The sequence below is a fragment of the Tenrec ecaudatus genome, chromosome 11 (assembly GCF_050624435.1).
Source record: "Tenrec ecaudatus isolate mTenEca1 chromosome 11, mTenEca1.hap1, whole genome shotgun sequence".
NCBI lineage: Eukaryota > Metazoa > Chordata > Mammalia > Afrosoricida > Tenrecidae > Tenrec > Tenrec ecaudatus.
The window spans coordinates 63,918,861-63,935,880 of NC_134540.1; the positions used below are offsets into that span (position 1 = coordinate 63,918,861).

The following is a 17,020-nucleotide window of genomic DNA, read 5'->3' on the forward strand; positions in this document are numbered from 1 at the left end:
CTAGCCTCTTGTTTTGTTCTTTGTCCTCAGGCAACGTAAGTGTAGGATTAAAAAAAAAATTCCCCCCAGTTTTTGGTAGCAATATGCAGTATTGTGTATCCATTAACAGTGTATACATTCACGGTGTGTACATCAAGAGAACACTGGCTTCATCTCATCGTGTCACCGTTTTCACTACCTACTCATGCTGCTTTGATGACCACTCATGTAGGCTTTCTACATTAGAATTACACGGATAGTTTCCTATTAGTGTACCATGCTCAACGCAGATAGCCAGTAATTGGATTTAAGTACCGTATATACTCGAATATAAGCCAACCCAAGTATAAGCTGAGGTACCTAATTATTACCTGGGAAACCAGAAAAACTGATTGACTCGAGTATAAACCTAGGGTGGGAAATGCAGAAGCTATTGGTGAGTTTCAATAATCAAAACAAATGAAAATAAAATTACTAAAAATTGAGACATCAGTAGGTAATGTATTTAAATATTTATTTTAAATAAAAAAAACAAATAAAAGGACAAGTCATTTAACATTAGTAAACCAGCACAGTAAGTGGAAAATAGGTTTAACAGAAACAATAAGGTAACAATGATACCTTAAGAGTACTATTCCCTGAGCTCAATCAGCAACCAAGCTAAAATCCTTCAAAACTGGATTCCTCATCATCATCCGTATCCCAATGCGGAGCTTCAGCTGGTGTGAGGTCATCATAGACACTGTCCTCACTGAGATCGCCGTCATCACCATCACTGCTGTCATTTTCATACAAAGCGCAGTCTTCACTGCCATCCATAGCTTTACTAAGGCCACATTTCTGGAAGGCACGTCGCACCATGTCTTCTGGAATGTCTTCCCATGCATCTCGAACCCACTTTGCTATTAACTCTGTGTCAGGCTTCATGAGATTTCCTCCTTTTGATAGTTGGGCTTGATCGGATGACATCCATTTGTGCCATTGATCCGTGTATAAGCCGAACCCCAGTTTTTCAGCACATTTTTTGTGCTGAAAAACTTGGCTTATACACAAGTATATACGGTAGTTTAATAGGAAGTTTTTTCCCTCTCCCAAATGGTGTCTGTCTGTCCTCAGTTGGCGTGATGCTGGTCTCAGCTTGTGGGTGGTGTGTCAGGATGCCTTACCCTCAAGCAACAGCGGGACCGACCAGGTTGACACAACAGTGCCAAGGTCATGTTTAACCTCTGGCCCCCCAGGAGAAGGAAAACCCAACTTCACACCAGCCCAAGGCCAGAGACCCCTCGCTTCACCTTTACCTAGTCTCACGCCCGCGGTTCGGCCCACAGCCCTCTTCTACTCTGCTGGGTTCGCCTTCATTGCGACTGCCACATGAAACCACGCGTAGGGGCCTGCGTTAGGGAATCCAGTAGGTTCCCACACGTCCGGGTCAGTAACAGTCAGGATTCAGGCACTGGGCCACAGCAGCACCTCTCCTCAGCCTAGGCTCTGGCCCTCCGCTTCGCAACTGTGTGGCCCAGCACATTCTGCCCGCACAGTTGCACAGTTGCCGGCTGCTCTGCTCTGTCTGCAGTCGCTGCCTTGATCTCTGGTGTTGGCATATGCTGCCTTGCCCCATTGTCTCCGGGTCATCACCTCTGGTGCCTCTGGGTCTCTGGCTCTTCAGCTCATTCTCCAGTGTGCTCCACTAGGGGTTCTTCCTAATGGTCCTGGGGTTCCCCTGTTTCAGAGATGGCTTTCCAACAGAGCAGGATTTTACAGGGTGGCTTTGGCCGTTTGGCAGACCACGTCCTCAAGAAAACAAAGGGAACTAACTGGTTCCCACCCTATTCTTCCAGAAACAAAGCACACCTTTGGCATCTAGTGAAGTCCAACTTCTAGTGGCCTTATGGGGCAGACTAGAACTGTCCCCGTGGGTTTCCCAGAGGAACTGCACTGGAGGAGAGAGCCTTGTTCCCTCTTGTGCAGCAGCTGGTGGTTTCAAACTGCTGGCCTTGCAGTGAGCAGCCCAGCCCATCACTCACGCTTACACCCCCAGGGTTTCTGTGCTGGCTACTGAGTGGAGACTTCATTCCAACGTCACACTGTCCACTAGCATAAAGGGGTCCCTCCCAAATGGGATGACTGAGGCCGGGCTTTATAATACACTCCCTAAGGCATTATGGCTGGGAAGGCCGTCTAACTGACTACATCTGGGAGTGATTGTCATTGCACTTGGCAGGAAGTCTGGGCGTAGGTGGTTTCCACTGGGATGCGTGTTTGCCCTGTGACCAAAGGGGAGGAAGGGAGCTTCTGCTGCAGTTGGGCTCGGTTCAGAGAGTCAGCCCGGCTAATGAGCCTTGAGCAAAACAATGGCCTCACTGTTAGCAAATTGGAAGCGGTGGGAGGTGGGAATGAAGGAGCTGTGCTCCCTCCCTAGCCCAGGTGCAGACCTGGTTCCGAGCAGGACATCCACCTGGTTGCCCCGTGTCGCAGCTGGAACAACACTTCCCTTAGTTTCATGGGAGGACCCAATATTTCCTCTGTAGGCTTTCTTCCTCCATCTAGCACTTGAACTTGGGCTGGACCCAGACTCATCCTGACATTGCAAACAAGCTGACAATAGAGGAGACCAAACACTAACGGAACAAGAAGTGGGGAGAGTTGAGAAATACCTGGACGTCAAACTCCCGGGCCTTGGAGGGTGAGGGGAGATGGAAAGCTGAGGTAGGTCCTCTCCTCGGGGTGTGCCTTGCTCCTGGGCTGGTTCCGTTATGCGTATGTCTATGGCTTCAGGGAGATGGGGTGTAAACTTTAATCCCAGACTGCTATAAGATACTGAATTTATAGCCAGTTTCCTCCTTGATGAATTCCAGGTGCTTTAAAGTCAACTCAGAATCAACATTCAAAACTGACTGGTTTTCCCTCTTCGACTTGAGCACATTGCAGCGTTTCCTGTCTGGGTGGAAGGCTTCACCATGAGCTGCGTTTGCTGGAGAGCTTTATACTGCCCCTCACTTCCCTGATCTGCCACCTCGTGGGCATTTTACTTTTTAGTCTCTCCATTGTTTAGTCTAAGCCATCGCCAGCTTCTGTTTGTAGAATGTCGGTGTGAGCCTGGGTCCAATCAGAGAGGAGCCGTAGGATAATCTGAACAGGGGTAGTTTAGTTTCAAGAAGTATTAAATCCCAAAACAAAACAAAAACCCTCACTGCCACCGAGTCAATTCTGATTCGTGCCAACCCTACAGGGCAGGCTAGCCCTGCCACTGTGGATTCCCGAGATTGCAGCTCTTTATGAGAGGAGGGAGCCTCATCTTTGTCCCTCGGAAGCCTGGTGGTTTGGAATAGTTGCCGGGAAGGTGAGTAGCCCAATCATAACCACTCTGTCATGGGGTTGGAATAACAAGTGATTGTTTAGTAACAAAGAGAACTCTTAAAAATGTAAGCCCAGCAGGTGTCAGGAGCAGCCGCTATCCCTTGGAGTCTTCCCTGTAGTGTGTTGGGCAAAGCTGTTGACAGAGAGCAGTGTCTCCGGCCAGGGATGCTGCAGAACTCCTGGGGCAGGGCCGGTAATGCTGGGTGAAGCTGCAGGGAGCCAGACCCTGGAGAACCAGAGAGCTGCAGGAGCAGGGTGATGGAGAAAGCTGCCATGCGGCTCTTGAGAGAGTCCACTGGAAATAGGAAGTACCACCTTTTCTACTGACAAAGCTTCCATGCCAGCTGTGAAGGCAAAACACGAAGGGCCCAGACCCATTTTCACCCAGCAGGCAGGAAAAGTCACCTTGGAGCTACATTACAATAAATACATGGTTACCGGTCCACTTCACCCCTTTGGCAACCCAGCCTCTAGAGGAGCGCAGACCCATTCAAAGGAGCCGGGAGAGCACAGTGCTTGCTAGCTGAGGGCTCGATGTCGGCCCGAGTGGCTCGAGGGGAAAGACGTGGATGAAGGCTGGTTCCGTTAAGATGCCAGCGCACAGTACCTACGGGGCAGTTGTCCTCTGCCACAGAGCTGTTCAAGACGTGGCTCACAATCCACACACCTTTGAACTTGCACACAAGACGCTGTTTCTGCCTAACAAATAGTCCACAATAACTGGAGACGTCTATCATGGCATTCACTGTTGATGTAGACTCCGTGAATTTTCTGGTAGCTAAAACTCACTGCCATCCAGTCAAGTCCAACTCACAGAGTAGAACTGCCCCGTGGGTTACTAAGACTAACTCTTTACAGGAGGAGAAAGTCTCAGCTTTCTCCCAAGGAGCAGCTGATCGTTTTGAACTGCCAACCTTAAAATTAGCATCCCAACATGTAACCACCATGCTATCAGGCTCCTTCTGGCATCTGAAACCAAACTCCCTGTCACGAAGTCAATGCTGACTCGTGGGTCAATGCTGAAACCCTGTGGGTTTCAGAGGCTGTAACTCTTCACGGGAGCCGTGAATCCAGTCTTGCCCCAGAGTTGCTGCTGGTTTCAAACTGCCGACCCTGTGGATTGCAGTCCAACGCATACCCACCACACCACCAGGGCTTCTCCTGACACCTAAAGGCACCTTGGAAGACTTTCAATTGTCTCACGTTCATTCGAAGGTTGGAATTGAATCAGGAGGACTGAGAAGGCCTGATGCGTTTGATTGAGAGCTGGAAGGTACTCCCATTGGAAGTCCCCGTGCTGCCAGGAGGGCAGATCTGTCTTGGAAGGCATCCAGGCAGAGCACGCATTAGAGACGAGGACGGCAAGCATTGGTCTCCTGTATTTTGAACATGTCATCAGGAGAGACCAGTCCCTGGAGAAGGGCACCGTGCTTGGTAAAGTGGAGGGGCAGCGAGCGAGAGGAAGATCAGTGACGAGATGGACTAACCCTGTGGCTGTAACAATGGGTTCGAATGTAACAGCTAAGAGGAGGGCTCGGGACGGGGCAGTGTTTGGTTCTGAAGCAGTCGGTCCCTTGAGGGCGACACCTTACTTACTTAATGTAAAATGGTGGAGAGCGCTGCCATGGAACATTGTGCAAAAGAGCCCCAAGAAGCATTGCAGATAAACGAAAAGCAAATGGAGAATAGACCTATAGAAAGAGTAAGCGGTGTGTCCTTAGCAACCACAGAAATGTCAAGTAGAGTAATGATGAAAAGCCGCGCTTCATATCGCAGCTTGCAGACAGAAGAGGACTGTAGGGCTCAGGGTTGGCGGGTGTGGGGCCGAGGTACTGCTACGATCGTACTAACTTACTGCTCCAGAGGCCAGCGTGGTGACACGTCAACCTGTAAGGAAAGTAACCATATACACACCATAGTTAATGACTCAAAAAATTTTTTTGTCATGCAAGGATTTTAAGGAAATGATCAGACAAGTCATGAAAGATACATATGCAGCGTGTCTGTTCTTCACGACGCTGTTACTAATAATTTTTAAAGGAATGAGTTCATACTAGGAATATCAGATCACATAGCGATTAGCAATGATGATAGGTATCTATATTTTTTGACCTGGGAAGGTTATTGCTCAATGACTATTAAAGTTCCAAAGTACAAGATGTTCCCTGTGTTAGTCTGGGTGGACTAGAGAAACAAATTTATGCAGACTCATGTAGAAAGAAAGAGCTTTATAAACAAGAGGAGTTGAATATTGAGAAAACATCTCAGTCGAGTCCAGTTCAAGTCCATAAATCCGATATTAGCCCATAGCTTCCATACCAGTTTATAAAGTCCTCTTCAGACTCAGGTAACACATGCAATGACACTGAATGCAGGAAGATCACAGGACAATGAGTGGGAAGTCTTGTGGATCCAGTAGTGTTGTAAGCATCTCAGTGCTGGCAGGGGTCTCCATGTGGCTCCTCTAGCTCAGGGTACCTGCGCAGCTCCATATGTCTTGTCAGCTGCACTGTCTTCCAGGGAGTGAGCCTGTGTCCTGGCTCCAACGAGCTACTTATCTCCTTAATGCCTCCAAATGTGGTCATCAAGCTAAGACCTGACTGACAGGCTAAATTCCACCCCTTCACTCTTAATCCTCTCAAATTGACAACAGATTATGTAACTACCACATTCCAATTGTGCAAATTGAATTTATTTTTGTACCTGTGCTCAGAAAGGTCTGGGGTGATGTATAATAATATGTTAACAGCGATTTGTCTTGGACTTAGATATCCGGTCATTCAGCTGGTGGACATAAATGTCAATCATCTTTATTTCTCTATAATTGAACTCGTCTTGGCTCATGAGCCTTCCAAACACGATCTTCCCCTTTGGAGGTGACTCGGCCCCTTTGTTTGTAGCATTCAGTCTACCTTGGGTGACCAATCTCGAAGTCCTCTGTCCCTCTGCCCCGGGAATGGTTTATACTTTGCCTTGTAGGGGAGCTGTCCGGTGACCATCTGGTGACAGGGAGCCAGGAGCTCTCACCTTCCCCTGCCTTCACCTTCTTGAGCCAGCACTGGCTACTCAAGCCTGCTTTCTGTCATCTCAGGATCCAGCACCGCAGGCACCTCCTGGCTCCAGCCCTGGGCTTGCTGTTCAGAGCCACTGCTGACCTGCTGGTGGGGGCGGTGTGGTTCTGTTCCACCATGTGGAGGCTGGGCTTCTGTGAGACAGTCCTCGGCCTGGCTGCCCAGGCCCCTGCAGAGGCTGTTTCTTCAATCCTAATGCCATGGCCTCTCGGAGGGATGTGCCTTCTCTCTGGAAGTGAGCTCTGGTGGTGTAGTGGGATATGCCCTGTGCTGCGAACCACAGGCCAGTGGCCCAAACCCTCGTGGGAGAAAGATGAGGGACCTGCTCCAGGAGAGATGCACAGTCTCAGGAAGCCCCTGTGCAGCTGGGTCACTGTGAGCTGGAGTCAACTTGATGGCAGTGAGTGCCGGAAAGTGAACAGGAGTCCCCGCTCTTGGGACACCCCTGCCCTCCTCTGGGGGTGCAGGATGCTGGTGCTCCTCAGGGACCCTCCTTTCATGCTCCACCCCCACCCACTGGGCAGCTCTCCCTCTCCTACTGAGCAAGGGCTGGCCTTCCATGGCCAGGCACTCAGGCCCACCCACAATTCTGGGAGACACTACTGGATGCTTCTGTCCCTCAGGCTGGGCTTCTCCATCTTTCCAAATACACTCTTAAATAATATAGATTTAGATATATATACATATAGATATATAAACATCTCTCTCAGAAACCTGGGTCTTATAATTGAAGCAATGGTTTCCAAGACAAAAGTCTGGCAGAGCTTGATAAAAAGTCTACTTCAAAGTTAAATTCAGAAGGCCAAGATTCGAATCTCTTTGAAACATACAGCCAATGGCAGTTGTCCCCAGGAGTCCTGGTGGCACAGTGGTTAAAGTGCATGTTCAAGCCCACCGGCTGCTCTGTGGGAGGAAGAGGAGGCAGCCTGATTGCAGCCCTGGGCACTCTGCGGGGCAGCTCTTCCTGTCCTGTGGGAACACTCCCTTCTGACTGTCTTCTTGGAGGGATAGGATTCTGAGCTATTTTCATTCATTTTCCCCCCTTCCATTTTATTTATTTTTGTTTATATCCTTCTCTTTTATTATTTTTTATTTTACTGATGGACTCTTAAAAATCTTATGACAATCTATCATTCAATTCTATTAAACCAACTTGTACATATGTTGCCATTGACATTTCTAAAACATTTTCTTTCTACTTGAGCCCTTGGTATCAGCTCCTCTTTCCCCCCTCCTTCCCCATCCTCCCACCCTCATGAAACCTTGATCAATTATATATTATTGTTGTTTCATGTCTTACACTGTTGTCTCCCTTCACCCACATTTCTGTTATTTGGCCCCCTAGGGGATGGGCTATATATTATCCAACCTTTTGATAGGTTCCCCCTTTCTCTCCTCCCCCCATCTCCCTACCCTCAGGATATTGTTTCTCCCACTACTGTTCCTGAGGGGCTTGTCTGTCCTGAACTCCATGTGTTGAGAGCTCTTATCTGTACCAATGTGTGTACTCTGGTCTAGCAGATTTATAAGGTAGAACTGGGTCATGGCAGTGATGGGGAGAAGCATTCAGGATCTAGAGGAATGGTAGGTGTTTCGTCAGTGCTGTACTGCACCCTGGTTGAATCGTTCCTTCCTTGTAACCCTTCTGTGTGGGGATGTCCAATTGTCTACAGATGGGCTTTGGGTCTCCACTCCAAACCCCCCTCATTCACATCGATATAATTGTTTGGTTTAGATTTTTTGATACCTGATCCCATTGACACCTGATGATCACACAGGCTGGTGTGCTTCTTCCTTGTGGGCTTATTTGCTTCCCTGCCAGATGGCTGCTTGTTTCACTTGCTCTTTTCATTCCTTAAAAGGTTATTTTTCTATATCTCCTTTCTTGACAATAAGCATGCATGTATTTTGCAATAAGAAATATGATGACAAATGTTATGTTATCAATAAAGGGAGACTTCCAGGCATTGAGACCTTCAACTCCAGAGATTTATTTATTTGCTTGTTCATTGATTTTGATTTTTAAGTTTTGGTACCTTAGTAACTTCACAGGGTCCTTGGGTGGTGCCAACAGTTAAGACACTCAGCTGCTAACCCAAAGACTGGTGTAAGAAAGGCCTGGTGAGCTATTTCTGAAAGATCAGCCACTGTGAACCCGGGGAGAAGAGTTCTCCTGTGACCCATGCTCCTGGGGCCACCATGAGTCAGAATCAACCAGCAGTCACTGTTCTGGCCTGACAGTCGCTTTGGGACGGGGAGGGTCACAGGCAGAGGTGAAAGAAGCAAGCTGTTAAACAGAGAAGAATGTAGACCTCTTTCCCTGTCAAATCCAGAGAGCACCGGTGCAGGGCCTCTCTCCCCAGCTTCCCTCGGGGCAAGGCTCTGGCTCTGCAGGACCTTGAAGGCATTAAAGACAGCATCTTTTCCTTTAAGTACGAGAAGATAGGATTTTATTCACATCGACACAGTCATGGCATTACGTAGGCACTGATCCGCATAATGTATGATCCCAACTGAGCTTTGAGCTGATGAATCCCAGCGGAAGTAAAATCACCTGGAGGTTCAACCAAGAAACAGAAAGCAGTCCACCTTCAGAGAGAGGGAGCAGCCAGTGTCTGTAAAGAACCCACTGTAAAGAGCCCTTATAGGACTTTAAAGATCCCAGGCCAGCAGCCCCCTGCCATCCCACAGGAGCAGTGCCAGCCCTGCTGAAATTTAAGAATTCCATATTGCCATAAAGAGCTCTGCTGGTGTGGTGGTTATGCATTGGGCTGCTAACGGCAAGGTCATCAGTTCGAAACCATCAGCCACTCTGAGTGAGAACGTCAGGCCTTTCTACTCCTGAGAAGCGATGTAATCTCAGAAGCCCCAGGGGCAGTTCTGCCCTGTCCTATAGGGTCACCACGGGGCAGAGTGGGAGAACTAGAGCTGGGCTCCCCCACCCCCACCCCGTTCACCCCCCTCCCCACTCACCTGGCCTGGCTGGCTCAGCATTCCCATCAGACACACTGCAGAGGGTTGAGCGGGTTTGCACATGCTCCCAGGGCCTGTCAGAGAGAAAGGTGGCACCCTCAGCCGTCCCGCCCCACTCCAGCGCCCAGCAGGCTCTGAGGCAGCTTCTAGGTCCCTTGCCGCCCGCCTGCCGCCCTTGCCGTGACCTGACCAAGCAGTCACAGCCCTGGTAGGTTTGGAGCCTGACAGGGTGAAATTCTTACCCTAGAACCCCGACTTCACTCCCTCCCACCTGCCCAGCACACGCTGGTCAGTGCACAGAGCCTGGTCCCACAGTGCGCATCTGCCCAACCACACCCCTCCCGGCTTCCCAAAGGCTGCCCTTCATGGGAGACTTTTTCTTGACCCATTCTATTAAGACGGGCAGGGAGCACCTCTCGGTTTCCGGGATGCTCTGAACCCAGGGGAGGAGGGAGCGGGCAGCTGAGAAAGTCCTAGGGTCAGATAGGCAGGGTGGGTGTACCTGGCAGGTGGTGGGGGCATCCCAGTCCCTGGACACCAGGGTCAGCAAGTGGAGTGTGTGCCGCCTTACAAATTGTTCACACTGAGGAAGGAGACAGACACACAGATGTTGGGTGGACTCAGGTCCCTTCCAGGGCGCTTCTGCTTTGTGGCTCTGACCTCCCTCTTTACCTGGATCACCCAGGGTCTCCTGGGAGGACCCAACCCTCAGCCCACTGGCATGCCCTGCCTGTAAGTAAGACGCTGAGCTGGGCCATCAGAAGAGCATGGTAGGGACTGCCCACCCAGGAAGGTCTGTTAGGGACTCTGGGACAATGTGATAGAGTGCTGGGGTCGATTAGTGATGCCTGTCACAGACATGCCAGGTGTAATTATCAGTCTGTATGCCATCTGAGCCATCAGTATATTTGCCATCTGTGCTCTGGACAATACTTTATAAAACAAGTAGGGCACAATTAATACCATGCAGTGTTCAGGTGCTGAGGGGAGAGTAGGGATGCTGTGTGGATGGGGGCGGGGAGTCCTGTGTCCAGAAAGAGAGCCTGGACTGGAGCAGTCAGGAAGGGCTTCAGAGGAGGACCCAGAACTGGGCTGAAAGCACAACAGGATTTGCACACGACAAAGAAGCGCAGTGCTGCTCAGAGGTGGGAAGGGGCTGGAGCGGCTGGCACAGGGGGTCTCTATCGGAAAAGCTGGGGCATTGCAGGCGGGGGACCTTAAAGCCCAGGCAGAACCTTAGTCACTTCTCTGCCCTGGAATTTTGGAGCTGGAAGGAACCACAAAGTCCCCTGGTGTTTGAGAGCTAATGTGATGGGCACCGGGGAGGACACTGCAGTCAGGTGCTTTTGGAGAAAATAATTCTAGGCTGACCTTGATGTAAGGCATTTCTATCACCAGCTGTGTACTGGGAGGGACCCTCGGACCTCAAGCCCAGTCCTTTCCTTTTGCAGGTCTCTTGTCCCAAGTGAGGAGCCCTGGTGGTGTACTCGGGATGTCGTGAGCCGCTAACCTCAAAGTCATCAGTTCGAAACCACTAGCCGCTTTGCAGGAGAAAGACGAGGCTGTCTACCCCTGTAATGAGTTACAGTCTTGGGAACCTACAGGGGCAGCTCTCCCCTGTCCTGGAGGGTCACTATGAGTTGGCATTGGCAGTGAGTGTCCCACGGGCTCATACCACGAGGACTCTCGACAGGCACCAGGCCCTCTCATGGCTCCCGTGGGCCCCGACATGACTCATCTGCTTGAGAACCGTGTCCTTGCAGATGGAGCTGGCTCCATGACCTATATCTAGGGGTGGCTCCTGACTCTTCCTGTGTTTTCCCTTAAATGACAGTCTCCCCACTGTCTGGCCCACGTGGGGCAGAGACCCAGCCCACACCGTGTGTCCCCTCCGGGAAGTCTGGTTCTCCTTCCACGCTCCATCCGAGGGCGCAGGCGCCTGCTCTGTACCTTCTGCCTGTCGGACCAGGTGCTCTGGCAGGCCTGGAGCATGGCCTGCGGTGTGGCCTGCCGCGTGCTGTTCCCGGCCTGGGCCATCAGGGACACGCAGAGGTGGCATTCTGGGTCTTGTGGCAGCCATTCTCCCGGTGGGGGCTCAAGAGCACCGAGGGCTACAGAGAAAACAGTCAGGGCACTGCGTCACGAGGGGTCGGGGGGGGGGAGAGGGTGGTGCGAGTGCAAGAGAGAACCTCGTGGGAGCGGGCAGTGGGCTCACCTTCGCCCAGGCTGTCGGCGCTGGAGCAGCGGAGCACAAGGCCGCACACCACCTGGGGCACCACGCGGCCCAGCAGGGCATCGAGCAGGATGACCGTGTAACGCTCAGCAAGGCACTGGCAGATGCCGCCCACCACCAGGGGCACCACGTGGCACACCTGGCCCACAGCCACGGCCAGCGCACCCTGGGGCAAGGGCAGACAGAGGGCACGGTGGGACCTTCCCTTGACCAGGCCCTGGGCCTGTTGTAAGCATCGCCTCCCCCCAGCCTCTGGCTGTCAGGAAGAACGAATGCCATTTTACAGACCTAGGACCCGAGAGCCAGAGAGCCCAGGTGACTGACTCAGCCAGTGTAGCAGAGCAAGCACAGAAGAGCCACCTGGCCTCCTGACACTGCACCCAGATGGACACACAGTGGCCTGGGTGGAGCCAAGCCGGGACTGGGGAGCCCCACCACGCCACAGGCCCATTAGCCCCTGGCAGAGGACTCCCCCAGGAGCCCTGGTTGGAAACCACCGGCTGCTCCTCCGAAGAGGATGGGGTTATGGTCTCGGAGTTCAAAGGGCAGCCCTCCCCTGTCCTGTGGGGCTGATGTGCAGTAGGACTGACTGGTGGCCATGCGTTTGGTTTGGTTTCCGGAGTCCCTGGGTGGTGTAAATCGCTAACCTGCGGGCTTCTGACGAGAAGCTTGGAGTTTTGCGCCTCTCCAGAGAGGCATCGGAAGAAAAGTCTGGTCACCTAGTTCCTAAGAATTAGCCGTGGGAAATCCTACAGAGCCACTTCTACTTCGGCACATGTGAGTTGGAATTGACACCACAGCAACTGGTGGATGCCAGGGTTGTGGGGGGGAGGGGAGCATGGGAGTACAGGGGGTCCAGTTTATGGCTCTGGAGGCAGCAAGTCCCTGATCCCCAGAAGCCCCTAGAAGCCAAGGGTTTCTCTGCTGGACCCTGATTCCAAACACCTGTGTCTAGGCTGAAGGGCAAGACAGGTCAAACACTCCCAGGCTCATTTCTTCCCAAGTGTATTCTCGATCGACCAGCAACCTCCCACCTGCTGCCCGGGCTGCCCCCAGCGTGGTGGGGTGGGGTCTGACACCTTCCACCCCCAAACCCGCTTTCTCTGCTGCACTGGGCGAAGAGTCCTTGCTCATTAAAGGATTCCTTTCAAGGATTCATTGAAGGGTCCTTGTAGGGTCTCCCTCCATCCCCTTCCTGTCTGTCTGTCCACACGCTGAAAGATGTCCGTCATGGACTTGCCTGCCCACCTCGGCGGCCCCTGGTAGAAACTTCTCTTAGAAGGACGGTCCCTCCTTGCTGCTCCCTTAGCCCACTCCCCAGGAGCACCGGACCCTGTGAACAGCCCTCATCAAGGTCACCAACGACCTCCGAGCTCCCAGAGCCACCCCCCCCTCCCGCCCCCGCACTGGCACCAAGTTTTCTCCCGACCACTGCCCACTGCCCTTCTTGATCCCCTGGCTCAGGGTGGCCTGCCCCCACACGCACCTCACATGGTGTCCCTGGGGGCTCCAACCCCTCCCATGGGCTTTGAGGGTGCACCGTGGTAAAGTGCTTGGTTGGCGCATCAAAGCCACGGACAGGGTCTCCGTGAGGAGGATGACGGGAAGAGGGGTGGCCTTGGGCACACTATGGGCTACTCCGAGCAAGGAGACAGGCTACCTCCATTGTATGCTCAGCAAGGCCTGAGACCTGGGGTTGAGGGTGGCCCCCTCCGAGTGCTGCCAGTCGGCTGGGCAGCTGGGGCGTGGCGGGGGGGACATGCTGAGCTCCGAGGGCCAGCCGTGGACCTCTCACCTTGGGGATCATAGCCTGCACCCGCTGGAGCAGGGTCCTGCAGAGCCAGCAGAAGGGCAGGGGGATGGGGAACTGCTGCCCTGAGAGGTCCTGGAAGAGATCGGGGTGGGGGGGGTGTAGCTGGAGAAGGTGTCTAGAGAGGGGGCTTCCTCTGCCTCTCCCCCTCCTCCTCCCTCCTCTCCTCTGCCCCCTCCCTCTTCCTCCTTTCCCTCCCTCCCTATTTTCCCTCTCCCTCCTCCCCTCTGCTTCCTCCTGTTCCTCCCCTGAAGGCCTTCTCCCCTCCTTCCCTTTACCTCAGCTCCTCCACTCTGCTCTGGGCCTCCACTGTGGACCTCCTCTGCTTCCCTCTGCCTCCCTCTGCCTCCCTCTCCCCCTCCCTCTGCTCCAGGTCTGCTCCAGGAGAGCTCTTTTTCTCCCCTGCTCTGCGGCTCCAGCATCCCCTCCCTCATGCCCAGTCTCTACTTCAAACTCCAGTGTCCAGCCAGGCCTCTGACCCCCACATGCTCCTGAGCCCTGCCTACAGCCCTTGTTCTCTGGGTCCCTACTGTCCAGCATGAGAGGCTGGCTGCGAGGCCCCCTCACCTGAGTGTGAGGCCCAGCTCCTCTCTGGAGCACCTCAGGCATCACTGAGAGGACGAGACTGCCCAGCAGAGGGTCCGGCAGCTCGGGCTCCTGCCCTGGCTCAGGCTGCTTGAGTTTGCACAGGCCCACGTACTCACAGATGCCCTTGGGATTCTAGGGTAAAATGCGGAGGTTTGGACCAGGACAGCTAAAGAAAGAAGGGGTGGAGCCCCACTTCTGCTCAGAAAGGGCCCCAGGGTCCAAACACTAGGGCCGCTATCTTTGGGTTTGGAAGCATTGGGAGGTGGCTGGGGGAAAGTGGTGGGGTGGGAGCTGTGGACAAAAGGCAGAGAGAGGGCTGTGTGGGGATTGAGGGGCAGGAGTACATGAAGGAATGAGAGTGTATGTCTGTGGGACTGGATGGGTGTGACCTGTGTGTGCACTAGTGTGTGTGTGCGTGTGTGTTTGTGTGTGTGTGCACTGCTGAGCGGTGGGGCTCTGCCCGGGAGCGTGGTTTCCTGGTCGCACTGTGGGTGAGGTTTCTGTGTGTCAGTGGGCGGGGTGGGTGGATGGCCTGGGCCCCTCACAATCTGGCTCTGGAAGTACTCGACGATCAGCGGGTAGTAGACGTCGAGCACGTGGTGGCACTGGGGCACGAGCAGCTTCAGGGGGAGGATGGCACACTGCTGCTCCAGAAACTTGCGCATCGAGTCCTGGGGACAGGGGTCGGGGCAGGACACAGTCAGGCTGCCCCTCTGAGATCAGCCCCTGCCTAAGCCCTTGGGTGCCAGGCCCTCCCTCACCAGGCACACTGGCCGCCCCTTCCCCAGGACTCAGGAATTCAGAGAGGAACTTGGCACCAGTTGTCGGGCAGCTCCCCGACCCAGGGCCCTCACCTGGCCAGGAGAGTCCTGGAGTTCCAGGTGAGATGGGCCTCCCCCAGGCCGGGAAGGGGTCCCTTGGCGGGCTAAGCCAGATCCCCAAGCCTCCCTCAGGACTGGGCCTCCTCACCTGGAAGATGGCCTCTTTGGTCATCTTGGTGAGGATGCGGATGATGTCTTCACACTCCTGGCACAGGTCATCCTTGGGAGGTGGGGCACATGAGTGGAAGGGTGCAGGCTCCCAACACCAATTCAAGCCAAGAGAGTGAACCTCTCCCAGCAGAGGTTTAAGGGCACTTCCAGGCCCTTGCTGTCCAATCCCATTCCACCTGTCCCTTCAGACTCGGCAAGAGCCCACCCAGCCCCCCTCCTCCCTGCAGCCCCTCCGCCTCCTGCTCGGTACTCACGGCTCCTGCGTGTCCCCAGACTTCCTGTAGGCAGTGTCCCAGGGCTCGACACTGCACTGCCTGCTCTAGGCTCTGGCACCAGAACTCAGGGCCCCGGGAACAGGCCAGGGATGAAGAGGGCGACACAGCTGCTGCTGGGGGCCAGGGCAGCCTTCTCAGTTCCCACCACCCCGGCGCCCAAACCTACCTGCATGGCTGTTAGACCTTCTGGGGTCATAGAACTCTGGCCCCTCCTGCTCCAGGACCCACCAGCTGGGTGACCTTGCACAAGCCCCCAAGCCTCCTGCTGCCTCATCTCAGCAGAGGATAAACTGCGGCCTGGCCCCAGAGCCAGGTTGGCCCTGTCAACGGTGTGACGACCAAGGTGTGCCTCTCCTCACCTGCCCCCGTGGAAGGGAGGTGAGGACGTGCTGGGGACACTCACCATTGCCTGGACCACACAGTGTGGGCAGGACCAGCAGCCACAGGAGCAGGTGGCATTTGCCCATGATGCCTCTACAGCCTGTGCCCTGCCTGGGGCAGGGGCCCTTATAGCTGGGGGTGGGGCTGGGGGCCGGGCTTGGTGGGAGCAGCTGCCATCTCCTCCCCCCACTCCTGTGTTTGTCTTTGCCCTGGAGAGCCCTCAGGGGCTTGGATCCACTTCTGCTGGGCAGTGACCGCTTCCTGCTCTCCCCACCTCATGCTCTAGTTATGCCCACCCGGCTCCTGCTCCCTGCTGCCACCCTGTCCTCATCCCCCATGGGCCCGGGCTCCTGGCCCCTTCCAGTCCCAGTGTTTTCAAGCCAATGTATCTGTTCCCATCTCTCTCTGGGTGTGAGAGGGACGTTGGGGCAGGGTGGGGTGGGATGGAGTAGGGGCGCAGCCAGAGTGCTCCCCTCCCCTCCCCCTCCCTCGCACCAGGACTCCCGAACTTCTTTTGCTCTTGAGCAATGTTCTTAAGGGTTTCCCACTTGGCTCTTGACGCAGGGAAAGTACCGGAAGGTCAAAACCAGGCCCCTCACGAGGCCACCTACCTCTCCCCTGTCCTCACCCCCACCTGGTCAGCACGAATCAGAAGAGCCATTGGGCAGAAACAAAGAGAAAACAAAGTACTCCAAGAGTCTGAGACCAGGCGGTGGGGCAGAGACACCTGTGGCCCCGGCTTTGGGATAGTTCTCTCCAGAGGCCGTGACTCCTGCCTCTTTTAACGGTGGGTGAGGGTGAGGGTTGGGGCAGAGCTGATGGCTCCACCAGCTTCCCCGGCCGGAGGAAGCAGCCCTCCTGCAGTTTTGACCATGCCCCAGGCCAGGCCCCACTAGGCAGGGTACCCTGAGAACAAGCCTAGCGCCCAACCCGTCACAGGCAGACATTGTGTATCTGAGGAAGACCGCTCTCGGGGATACTCACAAGCCCCTGCCATCCAGGAAATACTCCACTTCTCATGGGATGGGTAGGCCAAGAACTCTCCCCCCAATAACAACATCGAATACAGGATGGTTAGCCGCATGCTCAAGGTCACACGGAGATGCGCGTTCCTTCTATCAGCCCCCAAGTCATTGTGTGTGACAAACACAGTTCCTGGTGGGAGTGGACCACCACGAATGCCTATAGTTTCTGTCCGTCGAGGACTTCCAGACCTCTCAAGACAATGGGAATGGAATGTGCTGTGCTCTCTGTATAAGTGGGAAGGAAACTGGTCACCCAATGTGTATTTGATGTGGATTCAACTAGGACCGACTGGGCAGGAGGGTGGGGGTGGTGAATGGCCACACTCGGGGGAGAAG

The 17,020-nt window shown here is 54.0% G+C and overlaps 1 protein-coding gene across 1 annotated transcript; it reads right to left on the reverse strand.

Annotated features, from left to right (window-relative positions):
- Positions 1-9,406: 9,406 nt before the first annotated feature.
- On the reverse strand, positions 9,407-15,745 carry SFTPB (surfactant protein B). Its single transcript, XM_075562657.1, has 10 exons — positions 15,682-15,745; positions 15,258-15,391; positions 14,981-15,052; positions 14,557-14,682; positions 13,991-14,143; positions 13,409-13,498; positions 11,596-11,779; positions 11,331-11,491; positions 9,883-9,963; positions 9,407-9,454 (listed from the first exon to the last, which is right to left on the reverse strand). The coding sequence occupies exons 1-10, from the start codon at positions 15,743-15,745 to the stop codon at positions 9,407-9,409; spliced, it is 1,113 nt and encodes a 370-aa protein (XP_075418772.1).
- Between the last annotated feature and the right edge of the window lie 1,275 nt (positions 15,746-17,020).